Source organism: Sceloporus undulatus, chromosome 2 (assembly GCF_019175285.1).
Source record: "Sceloporus undulatus isolate JIND9_A2432 ecotype Alabama chromosome 2, SceUnd_v1.1, whole genome shotgun sequence".
Taxonomy (NCBI): domain Eukaryota; kingdom Metazoa; phylum Chordata; class Lepidosauria; order Squamata; family Phrynosomatidae; genus Sceloporus; species Sceloporus undulatus.
The window spans coordinates 60,641,184-60,662,387 of record NC_056523.1 but is presented as its reverse complement, the minus strand read 5'-3'; the positions used below and the strand labels follow the sequence as shown (position 1 = coordinate 60,662,387).

The 21,204-nt window shown below is 38.5% G+C and overlaps 1 protein-coding gene across 13 annotated transcripts in view; it reads left to right on the top strand.

The window, feature by feature from the left end:
* The window catches only part of CACNA1D (calcium voltage-gated channel subunit alpha1 D), a 319,633-nt gene that overhangs the window by 240,503 nt on the left and 57,926 nt on the right, over positions 1-21,204 (top strand). For 8 of the 13 annotated variants that reach the window (XM_042448733.1, XM_042448729.1, XM_042448728.1 and 5 more), the window contains 9 exons: positions 4,234-4,272; positions 4,691-4,819; positions 8,878-8,943; positions 12,214-12,305; positions 14,727-14,886; positions 15,235-15,362; positions 15,465-15,561; positions 18,223-18,325; positions 19,629-19,730. In XM_042448733.1, coding sequence (XP_042304667.1) covers positions 4,234-4,272; positions 4,691-4,819; positions 8,878-8,943; positions 12,214-12,305; positions 14,727-14,886; positions 15,235-15,362; positions 15,465-15,561; positions 18,223-18,325; positions 19,629-19,730 — 916 coding nt within the window. The remainder of the gene's footprint in view (positions 1-4,233; positions 4,273-4,690; positions 4,820-8,877; positions 8,944-12,213; positions 12,306-14,726; positions 14,887-15,234; positions 15,363-15,464; positions 15,562-18,222; positions 18,326-19,628; positions 19,731-21,204) is intronic. The other 5 variants (XM_042448732.1, XM_042448730.1, XM_042448727.1 and 2 more) reach the window with 1 other exon arrangement.

Genomic DNA, 21,204 nt, shown 5'->3' with positions numbered 1-21,204 from the left:
TACCAGGTTGGATACTGGTCAGGGCTCTTGTAACTAAGTCTGAACAGATCGAGAACAGGATGAGATACCATAAACCTCTATGATGCCAGGTGAAGATGCCTTTCTTCCCTTACTTTTCAGTTTAAAATAGCCTCTCGCAACCCTCAAATTATATTAAACATTAAAGCTTGGGCAGTTCATCATACATACAACACCTGGATGTGAAAATTTCCATATAGACTCAGTAGGGTCTTCTTCAAAACCACCTGCACACACAGTTAGCTCATTGGACTGCTAGGGGGAGTAAGAGGTATGTATCAAGCTCCCAGGTCCAGGTCTTTATCCATGCTTGATGCAGGTTGTTTCACTGAGAGATAGGAGCAAGTCAGGTGTGAAAAGGGTTGGTATGCACAGGCAGCACAAAAACATGCAAATTGAGTTCATGTGCAAATGTAAGCTGGACGTGAGTACTCTACTGAGTTCATGTGGGTGTGGGCACTGCACCCATATCATCATGAGGAAATAGGATGTACTGCTGTATTATGGTGTTGATTGCAGTGAATAATTGGATTCAATTAGAAAGTGAGAACATTCTAATTTTGACATGTGCTTGATGTAGAATTATCAACAAAACATAAAATGAACAGATAGCCAACTCAAAAATAAATTGAAGATGTACCTTGGCCTGCTTTCTCACTAAATAGAAATGAAGTTTAATTCACATAGTTAAATATTTCACTCAAATGTAACTGAAATCCACACTATTCTGTAATAAATCCTTATTCTTGGAGCAGTAGAATGTCATCACCTTTGGGGTTACTAGTCTACGGCTTCATTTATATACTTCTTCATACTGAACTATTAGTGTCTAAGTGGTTTACAACTGTAAGCTAATTGCCTCCAACAAGCTGGGTACTCATTTTAGCAACCTCGGAAGGATGCAAGCATGGGTCAAGCTTCAGCCTTGGCTAGTATTGAACTCGCAACCTTATGGTTTTGATTGAGTGGTTGCAGTTCAGGCATTTAACCACTGCACCACCAGGGCTCCTGTCATTAGAGAAGCTTGCTTCTGTGGTACATTATCTGTGAGGCTCTGAAATGCTCTCATCAAAACCTAAATGAAGTACATATAGGTTAAATAATTATATAAAGGACTTTTCCTCAACTGTCACTTCAGCTGTGGGTGGTCCACTTGAAAATCACTCAGAACTGGCCTATACTTTCTTGAGCTTCAGATCATGCAATATAGTTTATCACACATCCCTCATATTCCTGGAAGTATTTCTCTAGAGCAGTGGTTCCCAAACATTGGTCCTTCAGATATTTTGGACTTCAGCTCTCAGCATTCCTGACTGTTGGCCAAGTTGGCTGGGGCTTTTGGAAGTTGAAATCCAAAACACCTGAAGGGCTAAAGTGTGGGAATCACTGCTCTAGATGTTCACCCTTGTCAGTCCCAGTAGGTTTGTGTATGAAGTCTCATCATTCTTAGCTACTGAGTACAATACATAGTCCAAGCCTACCACCTGGTCACCCCATTAGTAGACCTTCTTATCCCACCCTCAACTAGGTACTCTAAGCTTCTTGTTTTGGCTTAAAGTGGGAGCTCATCGTTTCCTTTCTTCCCTCTCTTCCATTGTGGTTTCTACATGGTACTGTGTACTATGGTTCCACCTTAGCTTTGAGTCTTAGTAGCTCCTGATCAAATGAGATTCTCTCACCACTTCCTGCATAACCCCAGCTGTGATCAGATGTCCTTGTAAAGGTGCGGCCATGAATTCTCTATATCGTCATTAAAATTTATTGCTACCCAGTTTGATGTTGAGAGTTTGCGTTTCCGTTCAGAAGTGTCATTAATTAATGAACCTTGGCTTACTTTCCAATTCACAGTTTTTCTCAAGAGTACAATATTGTTCCCTCTAACATTTCACAGGTGAACACTGGGAGTTGTGTTCACAAGCAACATCAGTGTGCGGTTAAGATGGCAAAGGTTATTAATGAGGAAGAACACACAAGCCAGGAGAAGTTGTAGCAGTTTATTTTTGTTGAGTCTTCAGGGGAGGGCAATATTCCTCCCCATTCCCCTCCTCCCTGCTGAATTAATTGAGTACAGACTATTTTTGCACTTGGAACTCAGTTTGCAGCAATGGAACTAAGATAAGGACAGAGCGGGAAACAGGGGCATTTTAAAAGCAGCTGAAAAAGTTAAAAGATTAATTGGGGTTGTCTTTGCCAAATCAGGGGTGTTGGGGAGTATGCAATGTCTTATGCCCAGTAAGTAGTACATGTTCTCCATTTCTAAAAATGGCAAAGAAGCAGTAGATTTACTACCCACATCAGTTTTCCAGAAAGACCCTGTACCTTTTATGAACTCACAGATCTCACTTTCTGACTCACTGGCAGTTTGATCAACAAACCGCAGCTGGTTATATGCATTAATCATGGACTCCTTTCTTCCCTCTCCTCCAATGGGGCCATAAGGATGAGATAGGAAACTTTTGTTTTCATTTTCAACCCTAAACTATTGTTATTCATAATTATGTTTTATTGGAATGACCTGACTTCCCAGCCCATGTTTTGAAGTTGATTTGTGGCAGGAAACCATAGATGGAACAATTCGTATGCAAAAGGATCTTGTAGCAACTTTGGACTAACTGAAAGAAAGAAGCTGATAGCATGAGTTCCCCCCCCCCCTTTTTTTTTTTAGTTATAATTCTTTATTGATTTAAAATGAAATTACACTCATATATCATACATAAGTAAACAAAAAATGGGGTAATGAATGTCTGAGTCCATATAGTTCCTTAATATCATTTATAACTTTTGTAGACTTGAGCCTACTTCCTCAGATGCATTTTTAGAGGAAGTAAGCTTATGTCTACCATCTTCTTTCTTTCTGTTAGTCTCAAAGATGCTACGAGATCCCTTTGAATACTGATTTTCCAGACTAACAAGGCTATATATTTGAACAGATTAAAAAAAACAACCAATTCATTTGAATTAGGGCCAAAACACACTGCAGAAATAATCCAAGTTGAAACCACTTTAACCTCTTTGGCATAGTGCTAGGGAATCCTGAGAATTGTAGTTTATTGTAGCACCAGAGCTCTCTGACTGAGAAGGCTAAATGTCTCATAAAGCTACAGTTCCCAGAATTCTTTAGCATTGAGCCCGGGCGATTAAAGCAGTTTCAAACTGGATTATTTCTGCAATGTGTTTTGGCCCTGAGTCTCCTCCTTTCTGGAGGAAGAAGGGGAAGCATACAAGACTGAGACTTGCATAACAAAATCCATGTCTGTAACCATTTATTGTCCTATCCAGATGGAGCTGGTGTTTTCAAAACCACTGTTTATCAAATACTGTACAATCTGCCAATAGATACCTCAGGCTCTGCTTCTCTTTACAAGTAAATTGCCCATTCAGGGGACCTTCGGCATCCACAGAGTAACTTTAACATCATTTCATCAAATGCTGTTCTGTGGTCAGGCATCAGTTTAAGCAGACCATACTGGCTGACATTCTTAGATAATCAGAAATCAAATACAGAACAATTGGTTTAGAGCAATGACCTTCCACCATTCTAAGCAACACACCTTTAATCCCAAACTGTAAAATGGGATCCACTCCTAATTTTTCTACATGTTGTATATTATTTTCCCTTTTATCGTATATTTACATGTATTTGTCCTCTTCTATTTGTCTTTCTCATTTCCTCTCTTTTCTTCTTCTCTTCTTCCAAAATATGGTTGTGCTGTTAGTAGTTAGGAATTATTACAGTGTCACAGCCCACCAACTGAAAACCAGTAATTCAGAGAGAAAGTTAATGATTTTCCATTTTACTGATTTGCCAACATTCACAAATGTTGTCAATTTGTTATTATAGCATGCAGTATTTGGAACAGTTTAGACAGAAACGTACCTGGCAGTATTAAAAGGGAATATGTTAAAGCAGAATTTCAAGGGTAAATGTTGGAATGGTTTGTACATTTGTAAAGCAATGGTTGTGGTAATGAAAGAACATGCTAAAGTTCCCTTCCAATTAGCAACACTTTCTCAAACATTAATTCAAATTCTTTTTAAAATCATTTTCAGTTTATTTATTTTAAAGGTATTTGATTTAATTTGATTTAGTTTTAATATATAATGTTATTTTTTAAAAGTTAAAGCACTCGTGTTTTCCCTTTTTATCATCAATTTGAATTATTTTTCAAGGTCTTTGATTTGATTTTAATATGTAATGTTCTTAATTTTTTAAAGCCAAAGCCAACTGAAACTGTCACAACTGATGAGTCTGGGGTAAGATTAGTAAACTGACCCCGGTGATTGTACTTCTACTTGAGTTTATTCTTTTTACCATGTCTATTTTCTCCACTGGTTTTTCTGTATTTTTCATAATTGTCATACTTAGGTGTATGCAGTGGTTTGGTTTTGTCGTCAATGTGTCCATTTACTACAAACAAACCCAACATGACCCTATTAACAAAGTGGAAAACTTGGAAATGCATGTGATGTGTGAAGCATTTCTACAGGTCCTGTGTGCTGGCATGTACTTTTTCCTGTCATATCATGCTTATCGAGTTGAAAAGGCCTGGAAATACATTTTCAGATCTTACCTCCTTCACCTTTGCATTTGTTGTTGCTTTTCATTTCCTGAAATGTTTCATGTTCTGCATTTTATTTCACTTGGTCTGATTTCTCCATAACACCCTTTTAGAACAGCGAAGACAGTGCAAGAATTTCCATCACCTTTTTCCGTCTTTTCCGAGTGATGCGATTGGTGAAGCTGCTCAGCAGAGGTGAAGGGATCAGAACTTTGCTCTGGACGTTTATTAAATCATTTCAAGTAAGTATGAAAGCTAAAATTTTACTTTCTCTTCAGGATCAAAATAAATGCTACAAATGGCCCTGAGTCACCTATAGTCATAGAAGACTAGTCATACACACCAGTGTCTTTGGTGTTTTCCTCTATTTCCTCTTCCTCTTCTTCCAGAAGAATGTTTTACCTTAAACAACCTGAGGCTATGTTACTGTGGGTATTACCTTTTTAATGTCCCTGCCTAGTTATCCATATCATTGGGAAAGGCACATTCATTAGTATCACATGACATTAACGTTTATTTGCCTTGTGACCCAAAAGGGGTTTTCAGTATAGTGGCATCTACCTTGTCGGATTCACGCCATGTGAATATTAGGCAAATGCCAAAAGTATTTACTTAAATGTATGTTTTCAAAGAGGTTTTCTTTGCCTGGTAATGTCACCTTGAGCCCATACAGACTGGCCAAAATAAAGTTGTTTTGGGTCACTTTGGAGGTATGCTGTTTAAATGATGCATGTGTCCTAAGAGGCCAGAAGCCACACTAAAGTCACGCTCCAGTCCTAAGGACTGTAGCGCAATTTTGGCACAGCTTCTGGCCACTTAAGATGTATGTGTCATTTAAACAGCATACCTCCAAAGTGACCTGTACAGGCTCCTTGTATCCCTTTGCTGACCAATGATGATTTATTTTTATTTTCTGCTTTGTTTTTTTCTCCCCTATTCTTTGCTTTCCATGTAAATCAATATATAAATTTGTCTAATGAATAAAAACAATAAATAAGCAGTGGGATACCTCATATGCACATGAACAAGATTTAGCCATTTTTTGGGAGTATATATTTTCGCATTGTCAGCGCATGAAAAAGCATGGTTACCTGCATGAATCTGAACAGAATAATTGACCATGGTACCCTTAAATTGTTGAAATTTATTTGCATTTCTTATTCATTTCCCGAACAATCTAATAAAATGATTTATTCTGTAGTTGAGTTATTTGATGCAAATGAGGATATCCATTCTTCCCATGATTACAAATTGATATGAGTCTAAAGAATATAGAGGCATATCTTGGGATGCTTAACACCCTTAGTTGTCTGCTTTCATGTTTCTTCAAAACATGATGGCATTGAGAACTTTCTATAGCAATTAAAATTATTTTTAAAGGTAATTGAAGCAGTTAATATATTGATTAGCCATAAAGCCTGATTGTGTGTATGTTTGTTTCATTGTAAACATCACTGTAATAATAGAGACTCATTCCCAAGCAGGTATTCAAATGATTGGAGACTTGAGCTAATGCATTATCTTTGGTGTTAAATATTTCATTAAAGTTTATGTATGAAATAATGGTTTTGAGGGCCCAAGGATACATTATGCCAAATGCACACCATGTAAGAAAACTTGCATGTATAATTTAGAGGCGCACATAGTGCTTGGAATGATAGGAAATAAAATTGCACCATCACTGCTACGGATGTAAAGAATATTCACAAAATTTCTCATTCTTAGTGAGGGAGGCTGTCTTGACATATCAAGATGGCCTGCTGAGAAATGGCCACCTTCTATGAGACTTCTTCCCTCCAGAGTGAAGGGATTTTTCCCCTCAAGGTTTCCAAAGTCTGAGCAAATATTTCTTCACCTAAAACTACTAACATTTGTGTTTAAGAAGAAAAGCGCACACACAGACCTCAAGTAGAAAAAAACTGGTTCATTGATCCAAAACTCGCAAGCAAACTTTATGATGCTTCTAGGTGTTTACACTTGCAACAAGAGAGTAGTTATCATTTTGTTGAGGTAATTTAAACAAAGTTAACAAAAACTGATCTCTGAAATGTGAAATCCTGATGACTTTATAGGGAAAGAGACAAAATCTTATGTCTCTCTCTCTCTCTCTCTCTCTCTCCCTTCTCCCTCTCTTTTGATAAATGACCACAATACAAACAAAGATGTTAATCTGTAAGACAACTCACTTAGGAAAAAGGTTTCCATTAATGCCAGTGGGAGCAATGTATTCTCATCATGTATGGGTGTTCTAGTTATGGAATGGAGGAGAGGATTTTTACTTCTGATAGCACTGGCAAGGAAAGAGATAAGCCTCCCCTGCCTGCATTCCTCCCAAATATCCCCCCCCCTTTGTACCCTGGTAATTAATACAAGTAAAATGGGACACATAGTTGTGCACAGACTACAGATGTTCAGTTTTGCCCTCAGACTGTCTCTGCTTAGAGCTGACTGAGAAATCTTGATGTACAAGAAAAATTTAATCTGATGGAATGCATCATGTCCTGTTGCAGCTTCAGCTATCTAACATCACATGATAACAGGGCCCACACTCCACTGATGTGATCTCTAGCAGCTTTTACACACAGCTTTTACACAATGGCCCCATAGGCTTTTAACTTACTTAGAAACAGGAAGTGGTTGAAACTCTTCTCTTCAAGGTACACAGTTAAAACTAGGTCATGAATTCTCATTCTCTGAAATGTAAAACACTGATAGTGGTTTGGGTGGTAATTTAAACAGAGCTGAAATGTATAAGGGACCATGACTTAGTGGTAGCGTAGTTAGAGGCAAAAGAGAACTGAGACCTTCCACTTTTAATAGTTGTGCAGAAGAATAAATTTCAACTGATATAGCTTACATGAAATTCTCTCTTCTGCACAACTCTTACAAGATGCAAGACCTCTGGCATTTTTTGTGTCCAACTACCCTCATAACAGAACATTTGATTGCGAAATTCAGAATTTGTCACTACAGTGCTCTTTGGTTCAATAGATCAGTCTCTTTGATTATTAACAAATAGGATACAAGTCAATCTACTATCAATTTGCTGAGTAAGGAAAATAATGAGTTAGTAAACCGATTACATTCTGCATGCATTAATTTGAATCCCACCCTTGCCAGCCCTTTTAAGATAGAAGAGTTGTAACCCCACGGTACAACACATGGACTTGAATTCTGTTGGTAGTCCCAAGTAGAGTAGGCTCATTGTATTACTACAGTGGACACTTGGTATCCACTGGGGCTTGGTTCCAGGACCCCCTGTGGATACTAGAATCCATGGATGCCCAAGTCTCATTAAACACAATGGCATAGTAAATATTGTCCCTTATATAAATAACAAAATCACGGTTTGCTCTTTGGAATACGTGGTCCTTGGTTTACGCAGGGATCCGTTCCGCCCCCCCGCCCCGCCCCCCCCCCCCGTGTAAGCCAAAAAACACATAAGCTTGAGTCCCATTCGATTGAATGGGGCTGGTGCTCGCGGCGCGGGAGAGTGTGTGTGCCGCAGGCACGCACGCCATTCACTCTCCTGTTGTGCAGCTTTCATGTAATCAGGAAGCCACAAATGGGGCGCCCGCCTATAGCGCGGGTGCACTGTATGAATACTTTCAAGCCATGGATGGTTGAATCCACAGGTAAAAAATCAGTGTATATGAAGAACCCACTGTATGATTTCATCACATGTTGACCCACCATTCAACAATTCCTGTAGTAAGCCTACTGTGCTTGGAACTAATAGGATCCAGGCTTCCATGCACCGCTTCTGGTGCATAAGGTGGCAAGCTTATGTACAGTGGTACCTCGGGATACGAATTACCCAGCTTACGAATTTTTCGGGATACGAAAAAATCCCATAGGGATTTATTGTTTCGGCTTACGAAGGTTTTTTCGGGTTACGAAAAAACCCCGGCGCTGTTTTAAATGGAGCCGCGGCGGAGCCGCGGCTTTTTCTCCATTAGCGCCTATGGCAATTCGGGTTACGAAGGTTTTTCGGGTTACGAAATTAGCCGCGGAACGAATTAATTTCGTAACCCGAGGTACCACTGTATAGCAACATTGGGGACAATCTCCATCTGAGACACTGGGCAGCTACCAGCAAACAGAGTAGATAGTGCTTGGCTAAAGGGCAAATGGCTTGATTTGGTCTAACCAGCTTCATATCTCCAGAGTGTTGGAATGTCCATATAGCTTTCAGTACTCAAGCTATAGTACAGTGGATATGTGGAAATAAACAATTTGAAAACTGCAAGCTAAATGTAAAAGTTACCATTATTTTTTTTAAAAAATATTTCTATTTCAGGCTCTACCATATGTTGCTCTTTTGATAGCAATGTTGTTTTTCATCTATGCGGTTATTGGAATGCAGGTAATTAATAACATTATTCCTTTTAAAAGAAAGAGATTGTCACTGATAATTTTGTAATGAATTGTAAATGCCTATCTAAGCATGCTATTCATAGTTTAACTATTACGTAAGATGTAAAAGTCTTTTTTTTATCATGACACTTTGGTGGGATGGGAGAAAAACAACTGATTCATCACTCACATGCTGTCTAAATCTGCCCTGCCATCATTATTTGAAAATGTTATGAAGACCTTTTGGATAGATGAATAGAGACCATAATTCTATGGCTTTTCCATGGAAAGTATGGGATTATAGTTGGCCTTCTGTATCCACAGATTCTTTATCCACAGATTCAAGCATCCATGGCTTGAAAATATTAGAAAAATATATAATTTCCAAATATGAAATCTTAATTGTGCTATTTACCATATTTACAATGGGCCTTTGGTATCCACTGGGGTTTGGTTCCAGGACCCCCATGGACACCAAAATCCGTGGACGCTCAAGTCCCATTAAACATAATGGCAGAGTAAAATGGTGTCCCTTATGTGAAAGGGCAAATTGCCTATGGGAATTTGTATATTTTTAAAGTATTTTCAAACCATGAATGCTTGGATCCATGGATAAAAAATTTGTGGATGAGGAGGACTGACTGTACTTGTCTATAAGATGACCTCATGTATAAGGCAAGGGTATGGTTTTTTGGGGGGGGGGGGGATATGGATTTTTATATGACTCATGGATAAGTAGAGGGTAAAACCTAAGGGCATGTAACAAAGTACAGTATGTAAAGAATGTCTTACTTTGCTGTCTATCCAGCCACCCTCGGTTGTAGGCAACTTGGCCCACTTATCTTCTCACAGAAGGTGGAGAGGAGGAAGAGACAAGCAGATAGCTGCAAACAATTATGAGTGGGCAGGTTGGCCTTCAGGAGTCAGCCAGGCTGGGAAGAGGCTTGGGGTGGGGAGGATAAACACTCACCCTTCTTCCTCCTTCCCAGTCCAGCTGTCCCCTCGGAAGGCAGCCAGGCTGGGAAGAGGCTGGAGAGGCATGCCTGTTACCATATTGATCCATGTATAAGTCAATCCAGGTTTTTTGAGTCAATTTTTGGTATACATTTTTGACCTATACATGAGTATATATGATATATAATGAACACCATTCTACTATGCCATTGTATCAATGGGATTTGAGCATCCACTGATTAGCTCTATGCAGCCAGTGGGGGGTCCAAGAACCAAACCCCAATGGATACCAAGGGCCCACTGTATTAAATTCCTATCCTGTCTAATTTAGTGGAATGTATAATTGAAGGTACACTTATGGAACATACAGAACATATAGAATGTATAATTAAAGCTACTGTTATTAAACATATAGAATGTATAGTTTTGCAGAAGGAAAAAAAAAAAAGCAAGGCTTCTGGAAAGTGGAATCGTGCCTGACCAAATTTTTCAAGTTCTTTTGAGCGTGTAACAGGCATGTGGATAGTACAATTTGTACAAATTCTGTCACCAAAGGCTTGTGAGTGAATTTGTACAAATTCTGTCACCAAACACTTGTGAGTGAATTTCAGAGTCATGAAATTTGAAGACAGGAGCCAGAAGATAGCCATGAAGCTTCACAGTGGAGCAAAATAAGCTATTCATTGGATGTCTAATGGGACATGCATTGTTTCACTGAGTCACACATGACATTGACCGGTGGTGAGCAGAAGAGCCACCCTCTTTGTAGATGAAACAAAAGTATGGCAAAAATTCAAATATATGGTAAAGAATTCTGAAAAGATGTTTACAAATTGGATAAATAGACAACTAAATGGCAAATGGCATCTCATCTAAGTAAGTGTGAAGTGATGCTCATTTCACATACACACCAATGAAATTTCAGGTGGCTGTAACTAGCCAGCATGTGGCAGCAATGAACAGAACAAAATCCATGGTAGGGATTATTAGTAAAATGAAAGTATCAGTGCTTTCATATAAATATATGATGTAGCAACACTCGAGATTTTGGACATTCAATTTTGGAAAGAAAAAGGAGAAAAGAAACTGAGAGGGGGAATAACCCATTGGGGGCCTTGGGAGTTGCATGTACCCATAGGTTGCATTTTGCCTGTCTCTCTTTTAGAAGGTTGCTGCCCCAGGTATCCTCTGATTGGGGTTGGAGGGGTTGCCACAGTCTAAGCTCTAGGTCAGTCTGAGCCTCAGACTCTGATGTAAAGGCCTGGATAAGCTTTTGTCCCATACCCCTCCTCCCCTCCCTTACAAACATTAGAATTCAGAGTCATCCCCCAAAACTGATAAGCAGTAGATTCTGAATGGAAAAAATAAAATACTGCTTAATTGGACACATAGATTTGGGCATGTATGTTGTTACATAAGATAAATGGTTTATACCAACCTGTCCTCCATCCCCAGACCCTTATTCATAGCCCACACTATTCCCACAAGAGCAGATTTAAGTAGACTGGGCAAATGAGGATTCTGAGGTAAGGGGAAAAACAAAACCCCTGTTCTGCTAACATTATTTATTATTTTGGTTCCGCCCTTTTCTTGATTCAAAACGTTTTACAACAAATTTACAGCGCTTTATAAATAAAGGATAATAATAATAATAATAATAATAATAATAATAATAATAATAATAATATTTAAAATGTATCATTAAAATCCCACAAGTTACAAAAGTTAGAATAAAATTGAACAAGAAAAAAATTAAAACAAGATTAAAATATATATCATTAAACATGCACATACACATACCCAGCACAACAGTGAACAAGATCCAACAAATTATTTTTGTTGGACAGACCTTATATAGTCAGTCCTCAAATGCTGTCTAAACAGAAAACTCTTTACTTGTCTGCAAAAAGAAAGACAGAGAGTATCAGTCTAACTTCTCTGTGAAGAGCCTGAACATGAAATCTGTTCTCTTCATGGAATGAAAATGGAGATCCAGGCAACAGTAATTTATGGGATTCACTGCCATGTGATTGATAACCAGTGGCCTAAAGGAGACAAATTTATGGATGATAGATCTATCAACATTATTAGCCGTGAATCCTAAATGCTCATTGTGCCACTGAATCAAGTAAATAATGTGACTTTGGCCTTCATGAAGCATTGCCAGAAGGCTTCCCAGAAACATATGGCGAGCCATCACTAAACAACAGAGATTGGACAAGTTGCTGGTAGGACTTACTTAGCAAGACCTTACTTCTGTTCTCATTAAAACTGTTGTGAGAATCAAACAAAAACAATGCTGTATAAATCTTTTTCCCTTTTACAGGTATTTGGCAAAGTAGCACTGAAAGATGGTTCTCAAATTAACAGGAACAACAACTTTCAGACTTTCCCTCAAGCGGTGCTTCTTCTTTTCCGGTAGATTTTATATGTTATTTTGTTGATGCTTTCTAAATGGCAGTGCAAAGGTTCTAATATTTTTGGTAATGTTTAAATACAACTTAATGTGACATTGTTCCTTCTTGTGTGGAGTTAATTCTTATTTTCAGAGATCAGCAACATGAGTTTCTAATAAGTGCGCTTGAAGTGATACCTCTGGTCTTCCTGAGAACTCCAGCTGTGTCACTGAGGCTCACAAAATGAAGAAAGAGGATCCATAACTTCCTCCCTTAGACATAATTGTAAATACTTTCAGATTAGCACTATAGCCTAAAGCCAGTGCAGAGTTAGCTTTGTTTAAGACTGCTGGTATTAGCTGGTTTAAATAAAGACCATCTCTGCTCTGAACTTGGGGATGGGTCTTTGTCTTGACAACAGAAAGCCTTTCCCTGTATGGTGTCCCTCCTTTCCCTATCAGGCTGCCTGCTCCTACTTTAACTTGTCATCCCTTCTAGTGAGTTAGCTTTCCAGTCTGTGTGCCTCTAATAACATTGCAGATGTTTTTTAAACATACTGACCTAATTTGCATTTCTTGAACTAATATGGATATGGGAACTCATTTATCCTTTAGGTATAATAAACATAATAATGTGTACACGTGCTTTCATCTATCTAGCTATTAAAATATATTGAATCCAAAATGAGCCTCTTTCTAAGATAGTGAGTGGGAAGCCTCTTCTATACAGAAAGACTAAACTAGAAAATTGGGCAGAAATTAATAAATTCAATTTAATAGAGACAAATGCTCAGGTTTAGGGTGGGGGGGGGGGTACATGGCTCAGCAGTACTACATGCAAAAAGGACTTTGGGATTATTGTTGATCATAAGTCCAACATGAGCCAGCAGTGTGATGCTGCAGCAAAGAAGGCCAATGCTGTTTTAGCCTGCATTAATAGAAGCATAGTTTCAAAGTCAAGGGAAGCAAGAATCCCACTATATTCTGTAATGGTCAAGCCTCATCTTCTATTCTGTATTCATTTCTGGGCGCCTCATTTTCAGAAGGATATAGACTGATTGGAGCAGGTTCAGAGAAAGGCAACAAGGATTATTAGAGGTATGGAGAACAAAATGGATGAGGAAGGTTTGAAAGATGTTTATTGCACTCTTTAAATACCTCAAGGGCCATCACAGAGAGGATACTCTGTGCTGCCCTGGAAAGTAGGACCAGGTCTAATGGTTTTAAGTAACAGGAGGGTAGATTTCAACTGAACATTAGAAGGAACTTCTTGACAGTAAGAGTTGTTCAGCAGTGGAACCTAGAGAGGTAGTAGGGTCTCCTTCTATGTATATCTTTAAAAAGACACTGAGCAGCTAATCTCTAGGAATGCTTTAGCTGGAGATCCTGCACTGAGCAAGGGGCTGGACTCAATTGCCTATGAGGCCCCTTCTAACTGTGTAGTTTATAACACTAGCAAGATCCCACTGGAAAATGGGATTTAAACAAGATTTAAATAAGAAAAAACTCGGAAATATCAGAAGTTTATCACATAACATCGCTGTTAATGTGAAATAACACGAAGTTAAACTGAAGTTAAACCGGAGAAAAATGGCAACTTTTTACTTTCAGGAAATTCTGAAAGTAAAAAGGTGGCATTTTCTCTGCTTTAATATAGGTTTAACTTCATGTCATTTCACTTTAGCAGCAATTTGGTGTGGTAAACTTCCCGAATTTGTGGGCTCTGTTTAAATTCGAATGTAATTTAAATCCAGTTTAAATCCCGTTTCCCAGGAAACTCCTATGATTCTATACACATATATACCATGTAGTAGCTTGCAGCTGTATGTTTGCTGCCAAAGGCCATTGTGCAAGTGTACTGTCAACACAGTAGCAGGAGCAAATAGAAGGAGAAGGGTGGGCTGGGTTTCCCTATCCATCTTCTTCTTTCCTCCTGTATTATTTACAAACAGTGTAACAGTACATTAGGCTCTGATCACATTGTGTGACCACATATCCACTGTCCCTTCTCCCCTGCAGTAACTAACATGTGTTTATAGGAAGGGAATCATGTGGCCCACTGGCTGCATAGAGCTCTTCAGTAGATCCCTTGTTGCCCACAAACTCCCCATATTAATTTTATGATCAAAAATGCTTTTTTTGGCCTCCAAAACCTTCACAGGCACAGTTCATGTGCCTACACACCCACCCCAAAACAGCAGAACAACAACAACAACTCTGAAAGTACTATATGTCACCACCAGAATATCACTTTGTGTTCTCAAAATGACAGCCATAGCAGCATGTCGGGGCCTTTATGGGGATTGGAAATTCTGAAAATGACCTTTCAAAAGTGTCTCCCTCCAAAGTACTCAAATAGTGAGTTGTGGTACTTTGTAGTAATAATGTTGTACCTGAAATTGCAGAATCATGCTCATTCCTCTTTGCTTTGTTCCCTGTTAAAGGTGTGCAACAGGAGAGGCTTGGCAAGAGATCATGTTGGCTTGTATGCCTGGGAAGCGATGTGACCCTGACTCTGATTTTAACCCAGGAGAAGAATACACATGTGGAAGCAATTTTGCTATTATTTATTTCATCAGTTTCTATATGTTGTGTGCTTTTTTGGTGAGTCCAGAGTCTAAATTAAATACTAAGCTTGGCAAATGAAAAATTATAAGCAGGAAAAGAACAATTTTGTGAGTCTATAAATTCATGTTACATTAAGTTAAATAACCCTTTATCCTGTTGTCAAACTTGCATGCATTTTAATATCAGTAAATACTTGGGCTCTGTTTAGTCAAAGAAATTAGCAAGTAATAATTGTGATTTTATAAGCAATAAATTGAGAAAATCATATAGGGCTCAATATAGCGCACCAGTCTTCTGATTTATTGACCCACCACATCTCCAATCATCTGAATTTTTAATATTAATTTAAATGTTATTTAATAATTTATTCAATTATTTTTTTAGATTATCAACCTCTTTGTGGCTGTCATCATGGACAATTTTGATTATCTAACACGCGATTGGTCTATTCTTGGTCCACACCATCTAGATGAATTTAAAAGAATATGGTCAGAATATGATCCTGAAGCAAAGTAAGTTAGATATGCTATTGTGATACTGGATGTGCCTTCCTAAAGAACCTGAGAATTAAAAAAAAAACACATCCAATTTCATTCACACTGCATCTTTTGTAGGGGAAGAATAAAGCACCTTGATGTTGTTACCTTGTTGCGACGCATACAGCCTCCTCTTGGTTTTGGTAAATTGTGCCCTCACAGAGTTGCCTGCAAGGTAGGACATTCTGACTTTATGTAGATATTTCTTTACGTATTTGAAATTCAGTATAGATTGCCTTTATGGGTGAATGTCGAACAAGGTGGTATACATGATAAAGGGGGGAAATACTACAAAATAAATATATAAATAAATGTGGTTGATAAAACATCCAGAATCTGATCCACACACAAAATATAAATTTGAAAAAAATTAAATTGATCATGCAAATTCAATGTCATTTGCTAGTGATAACATTTCTGTGCATTCAAGTAACTAGATTCACCATTGTTATAATCACATTTTCCCACAAGCCCATTTTGAAATCAGATACACATTGTCACAACTCTTATTCTTGCCTTAGCTCAGTAATTTAGAACAATGTAGTAGAAACAGGGAGTTCTGAAAAGTCCAGATTGACTTCCTGTCCAGCTATTAAGGAAATAAAAAAGCCTTGTTTATACAGGTACGTGCCAACTAGAACTAGTTTATGGATGTAAAACATTCCAGCTCATGAAAATCTAGGTGGAGCAGAACAATGTGTGCATTTTTGTCATGATACAATTATGTTGTGGTAGAATGTTTGTTTTGTTTTATTGGGCTTCAGTTGTAATGGGAAAAGAAAAACACAATTGGTTTGGTCTGATTTGAATGGGAAACAAGTGAACCTCCAGACATGAGACTGCAAATCTCATTAATCATAGTCAGTGGTGGGATGCTGAGAGTTGCAGTCTGAAATCATCTGTAAACTCCCACCCCTGCACTGCTTGAACAAGCCTTGTGTTTTCCCCCCACCTCACACACACACACACACACACACACACACACCAGTTCAGTTATTTACAGTGGACACTTGCTTTACTGTGCATGCTCAAGCCCCATTTATAGGTTGATAATCTAAATGTGGCTTTCCGTCCGTGTGACCTCAAGTCTGTGTATGGGAAGCCTGTGTATGGCGCAGGCTGAATGTACTTTCTTTGGGGAAGAAGCCATCGTTTGCAATTGATGGTTTGCTTTTGGAGAACAAAGGCAAGCCATAATGTGCCAATTCAGATGTAGTAGCTAAATTTGTTTTAGGAGATTATCACACCAGCCCCTTTTGTGCTGCAGTCCTTCAAACCAAAATCAAATGGCAATATAGCGGTTTTAGAGCAGGTAACACCATCATTCTTCCATTTGCCTGACCAGGGCTCCAGCATCATTCTCCCTTCCCATCCTATCCCTGAACCCCTCTCTCCCTCCCTTATGCCTTAGCCAGCATGCCTTTAGGTTTAAAACAAACAAACTGTTTTTCAACAATTATGGAGCTATGCAGCCCTGATCTAAGCCTTTTAAAACATTTAAAAAATATATCAAGGCTTCGGAGCCCCAAAGTTATACAAAAAGGGAGGGCTAAAATGAGGAGGAGGGAAAAGGGAAGGGACAGTGACACCACGTGACTGTCAATCATGCAGATGCCCTGGGAATGGCTTTTTGCACTTGGGGCATTGCACAATTGGTAACCCATTTAAAAGTTTCTGCCGTGAATGAAAAGGAATGGGTCAGGGAAGGGGCAGCTATGAGAGGGAAGTGACATCGTGTGATTAGCATTGCTGATGCCACTTCTATCCCAATGAAATTGCAGTTTAAAAACCGGGTGTGATAATCTCCTTAGTCTGTATGCAAGGTTTCACTTCCATAGAGGAAAGATCCATTTGATGGAGGTTTTCAATCCAGCAGAATATTTCCACTGATGGAATGGAGAAGGAGGCAATTTTTACTAATTTTTGTCCTCCCACTGCAGCCCTACATGTATGGTGGGAAAGCTACTGGTGAAGAAGAGATGGGGGAAGGATGGGTGGGGAAGTGGGGAGTTAACTGGCAAATATTTCCTTTCCCCTTTCTCCTGGTGGGAGTATTCTGAACAGAGCTCCATTAAGGAAAGGAAAGGAAATGTGACCCAGCCTTGTGCTAAATAAGAAATTCAGAGTATATGAAATGAGGAGGGAGTATATAATTCCAAAGCATATTCACATAACGCCAAGCCACGATTTAGCACTGAATCTAAACCATCCCCCTCTTTTTTTTTAAAAGGAAGATTTCCAAGATTAGCTGGTGCTAATTGGGACAAAGCTCACAAGGAAAGGGTGGGCATCCAGACTTGGTATCCCACAGTGCCATTTTTATCATTCTTCAGTCCCATATACTAGTTCTGGGGGCGCACTGGTGAATCCAGCAAAAACTGCACACTGATTTCTTACTGATTTTATGGGAGAGCTAAATATGAACATAAGCTGAATAAGTTAAAAGCCATCAGGCTTAAATGTGCTCAGTTTTGCCTGTGCTTTCTTCAACATTTGCCCTAGTGAATCATTCATTCATTCATATGTGGAGTGGGGAATGGGAGAGAGAGAGTGAGAATGTACAGAGCTCCCACCATCTATTCTAGGTTTCTGTGGTGATCATAAATCACATAGTGACACAACAGATTTTGAACTTATATCAGGCAGAAGTTCTCAGTTCTGTGTACAGGCATAGCTGGTAGCTAGAGGGCTGATAAATCATTTGCCTGGTATGGCCAGTTCATTGTGATTTCTTGCATTTTATCTTATTTTCTTCAAATGTATAATTTCCTCCCTAATGCCTGACAAACATAAACTGAGATTTCTTTGTATGTGCTTATTTCTTAAACATCTGCAGCGGTTGGTAGCCATGAACATGCCCCTAAACAGTGATGGAACAGTTATGTTTAATGCTACTTTATTTGCTTTAGTAAGAACAGCCCTGAAGATTAAAACAGAAGGTAAGAGAATAAGATGCATATTTTCCAAGTACTATCTATTTTTGCTTGTCAGATATTATTACTCGGTATTATGGAGTTGATGCACCTCATGGCCACCCCTGTGGACTTTCCAAGTGTAAAAGGTTACACACACAGTTCTTTTTTAATATTCCCAACTGAGTTACTAGAGCCAAATCCCAGGCTTCTGGGAAAATCTTTTCCTGTACTGTCAAACACATTATAAGGCAAAATCTCTTGTACTGTCAAATCTGGTATACAGAGTTGTCTTGTTGACTCTCCTCTGATGGAGAAGAGACAAAATTTGCCCAAAGCAATGCAGTACTGCTGACTGCAATCTTGTACTATCCAATTTGGCTGAGAACTAGTCTCTGCTTTTTCTGTTTTGTGCAAATGTAAACTTTCTTTGCAGGAGTCAACTGTCTGAGATTCTTGATAGTGCTTTTTCAGTAATTAAGAAACAAACTGCAACTAAAGCTGTATCTGAAGCCAGGTCATCTTCTCACATGTAACTGTAATTATGATACAATAATTTCATGTGTATGATGAAACTCCTTTGTGGTTATGACCACTGTTCCAGTGAACATGCCTCGTTGGGGATTCCACCTTAGAGACTCCCAAACACAATGCAGAACTAACATATGTCAACTCCTTTTTCCATTGTATCCAGACAAGGCTCATATTTGGTCCTTTAACTAAAACTCCATGAGGAGTATATGCTGAGGTAGATTTACATATCTAAATAAGAACAGAGGTCTAGAAGCTTTTTTTTTCAAATGTTTACAGTAGTTTCATTTATCCAGTATAGGTCTCCTCAGCCTTCTAACAGTGTCTCTGAAAATTTGGAAATGCTGTTATGGGTATGATTCATATATAATTGACAGATATATCATATTTATAGGGTTCTGCAGATAGAAGAATCTGTGTTAGCACTACACAGAGTGAGAAAACTATCTTAGGCAGCAAATGTTGAAGTAGGTTGTGGTGAAATGTTAAAGGAACGATCTGTTGTCCTGAAGCATCTAATGTAGTTTGCTTCAGGTGAAATAGCCAACAGTGAAATAACATTAAGCTTCCAGTGTGATCTGCTTTAATACTAGGAATAGTGAGAGTGGTTTCATGAACCTTTATGGAACCACATTGAGCTATTTTGACTCAGCCCTAGTTAATGTGACAACATGAAATGGAATTGCACTTTTAATGCCTATTCCTTCAGTATCCAGAAAATATAACCTTATCAATTTTGTCCTATCTCCTCTCCCCCCCCCCCAAATCTCTCTCTCTCTCTCTTTTCTTTTCTCCATAGGAAATCTAGAGCAAGCAAATGAAGAACTCAGGGCAGTTATAAAGAAAATCTGGAAGAAAACTAGCATGAAGCTCCTGGATCAAGTTGTTCCCCCTGCTGGCGGTTAGTGAGATAATAATACAGTTGTTTTCTATATTTTAATACTTACATATTGGTAAGGTTTCAAAAATACTGTGACACTCAAAGCAGAATGCTAATGCTAGTCAAGTGACAAAGTACATGGAGATATTTTTAGATATTCATTTTGTATTATGGGTTGCTTGAAAGGAAAGAGCACAGTATTCTGTTAAGAAAAATGTTTAATTTTAAGAAGATGTAATTCTGAGAAATTCAAAATATCATGGTTCTAAATTACCAGTTTATGTATAAACTTTCAATTACCAGGTTTTACAATAATGCTTTGCTAAACCGAAAAGGCTTGGGTTTAACTTTTAAAAATTAATTTGCTTGAACTAACTAACTAGGAGAGTTATAACTGAGTAAGATATGACATAGCTAATATTTTAATAACATTTATGTACAAATGTATTAAACACACACATACATATTTGTCTTTAATATAAAACAGTGGTAATCTGTTGATTGTAAGTGATGTTCTGACTTGCTTTTCATGTTTTAAAAGTGCAGGATCTGCTTCATAGCACCTAATCCATCTCAGTCCCAACCCAGACATCCAAACAATCAATCCATTTCAGTTCGTTATACGATATCTTTTATAGCTCACTGTACTTTTATAGTGTTATCACAGCTTTCAAGACGGCCCAGAGTGCTCAGGTTTGGAAGTAAGACTGTCAAGATCTCATTCCTGATGGTGGTGGTGACTGATCTCTCTCTAAAGGTGACATTCTTGGTCTGTAGGCAAGACAGCACGCATGCTGGCTGCCCTACTCTTCTCTTCAGCATGATTCAAGAAGAAGTGTTGGCTTGGTTGCTGGAGGGAGCCATTTGCAGTTAAACAGCTCTGACTGGGGATGGGATGATGCCCAAAAAATCCAAGAAAACCCAGCTATCAAGAGAGAATGGATACTGCACATTTAAAACAAAATCTCTGTGTTCTACTCTGCTGTTTTCTAGCCTTCTACCTAAGTGCTTGCATGGCCTAGATGAATTGCTTTTGTTATTGTTGTAACTATGTGCTTGAGCTTTTTCTGCAGCCTCTATTCCTTTCAACTATCAGTCTTTTCAGAATATTCTGAAGCAATTCTGTTTTAGGGTGGTGGCATGGAATTAGTGTTGCCTCTGGCCAAGTTGATTCCCCTTCTTTTTATTGAAATACAGACGCATGCTTCAGAATAGCAAGCCATGCCTGCCCAAATTAAGCACATGGAGAGGCCTTACTGAGTATACATTTAGACATAATTGTAATACACTTCCTCTTCAGAGTGCAATTTAAAGTTCAGATTCATTTCATTGCTGCTTACAGAGTGAATATTGATTTTCAGCTGTGCTAATGTTTTTAATGGTCATAACCTTTGACAATGACATGCAGTGTCATTGTTTAGATCAAAGTAAAAGGATATGCTATTAAAATGCAGAAAACAAAACACTGCCAAATTGTATTAACACAATGTAAAAA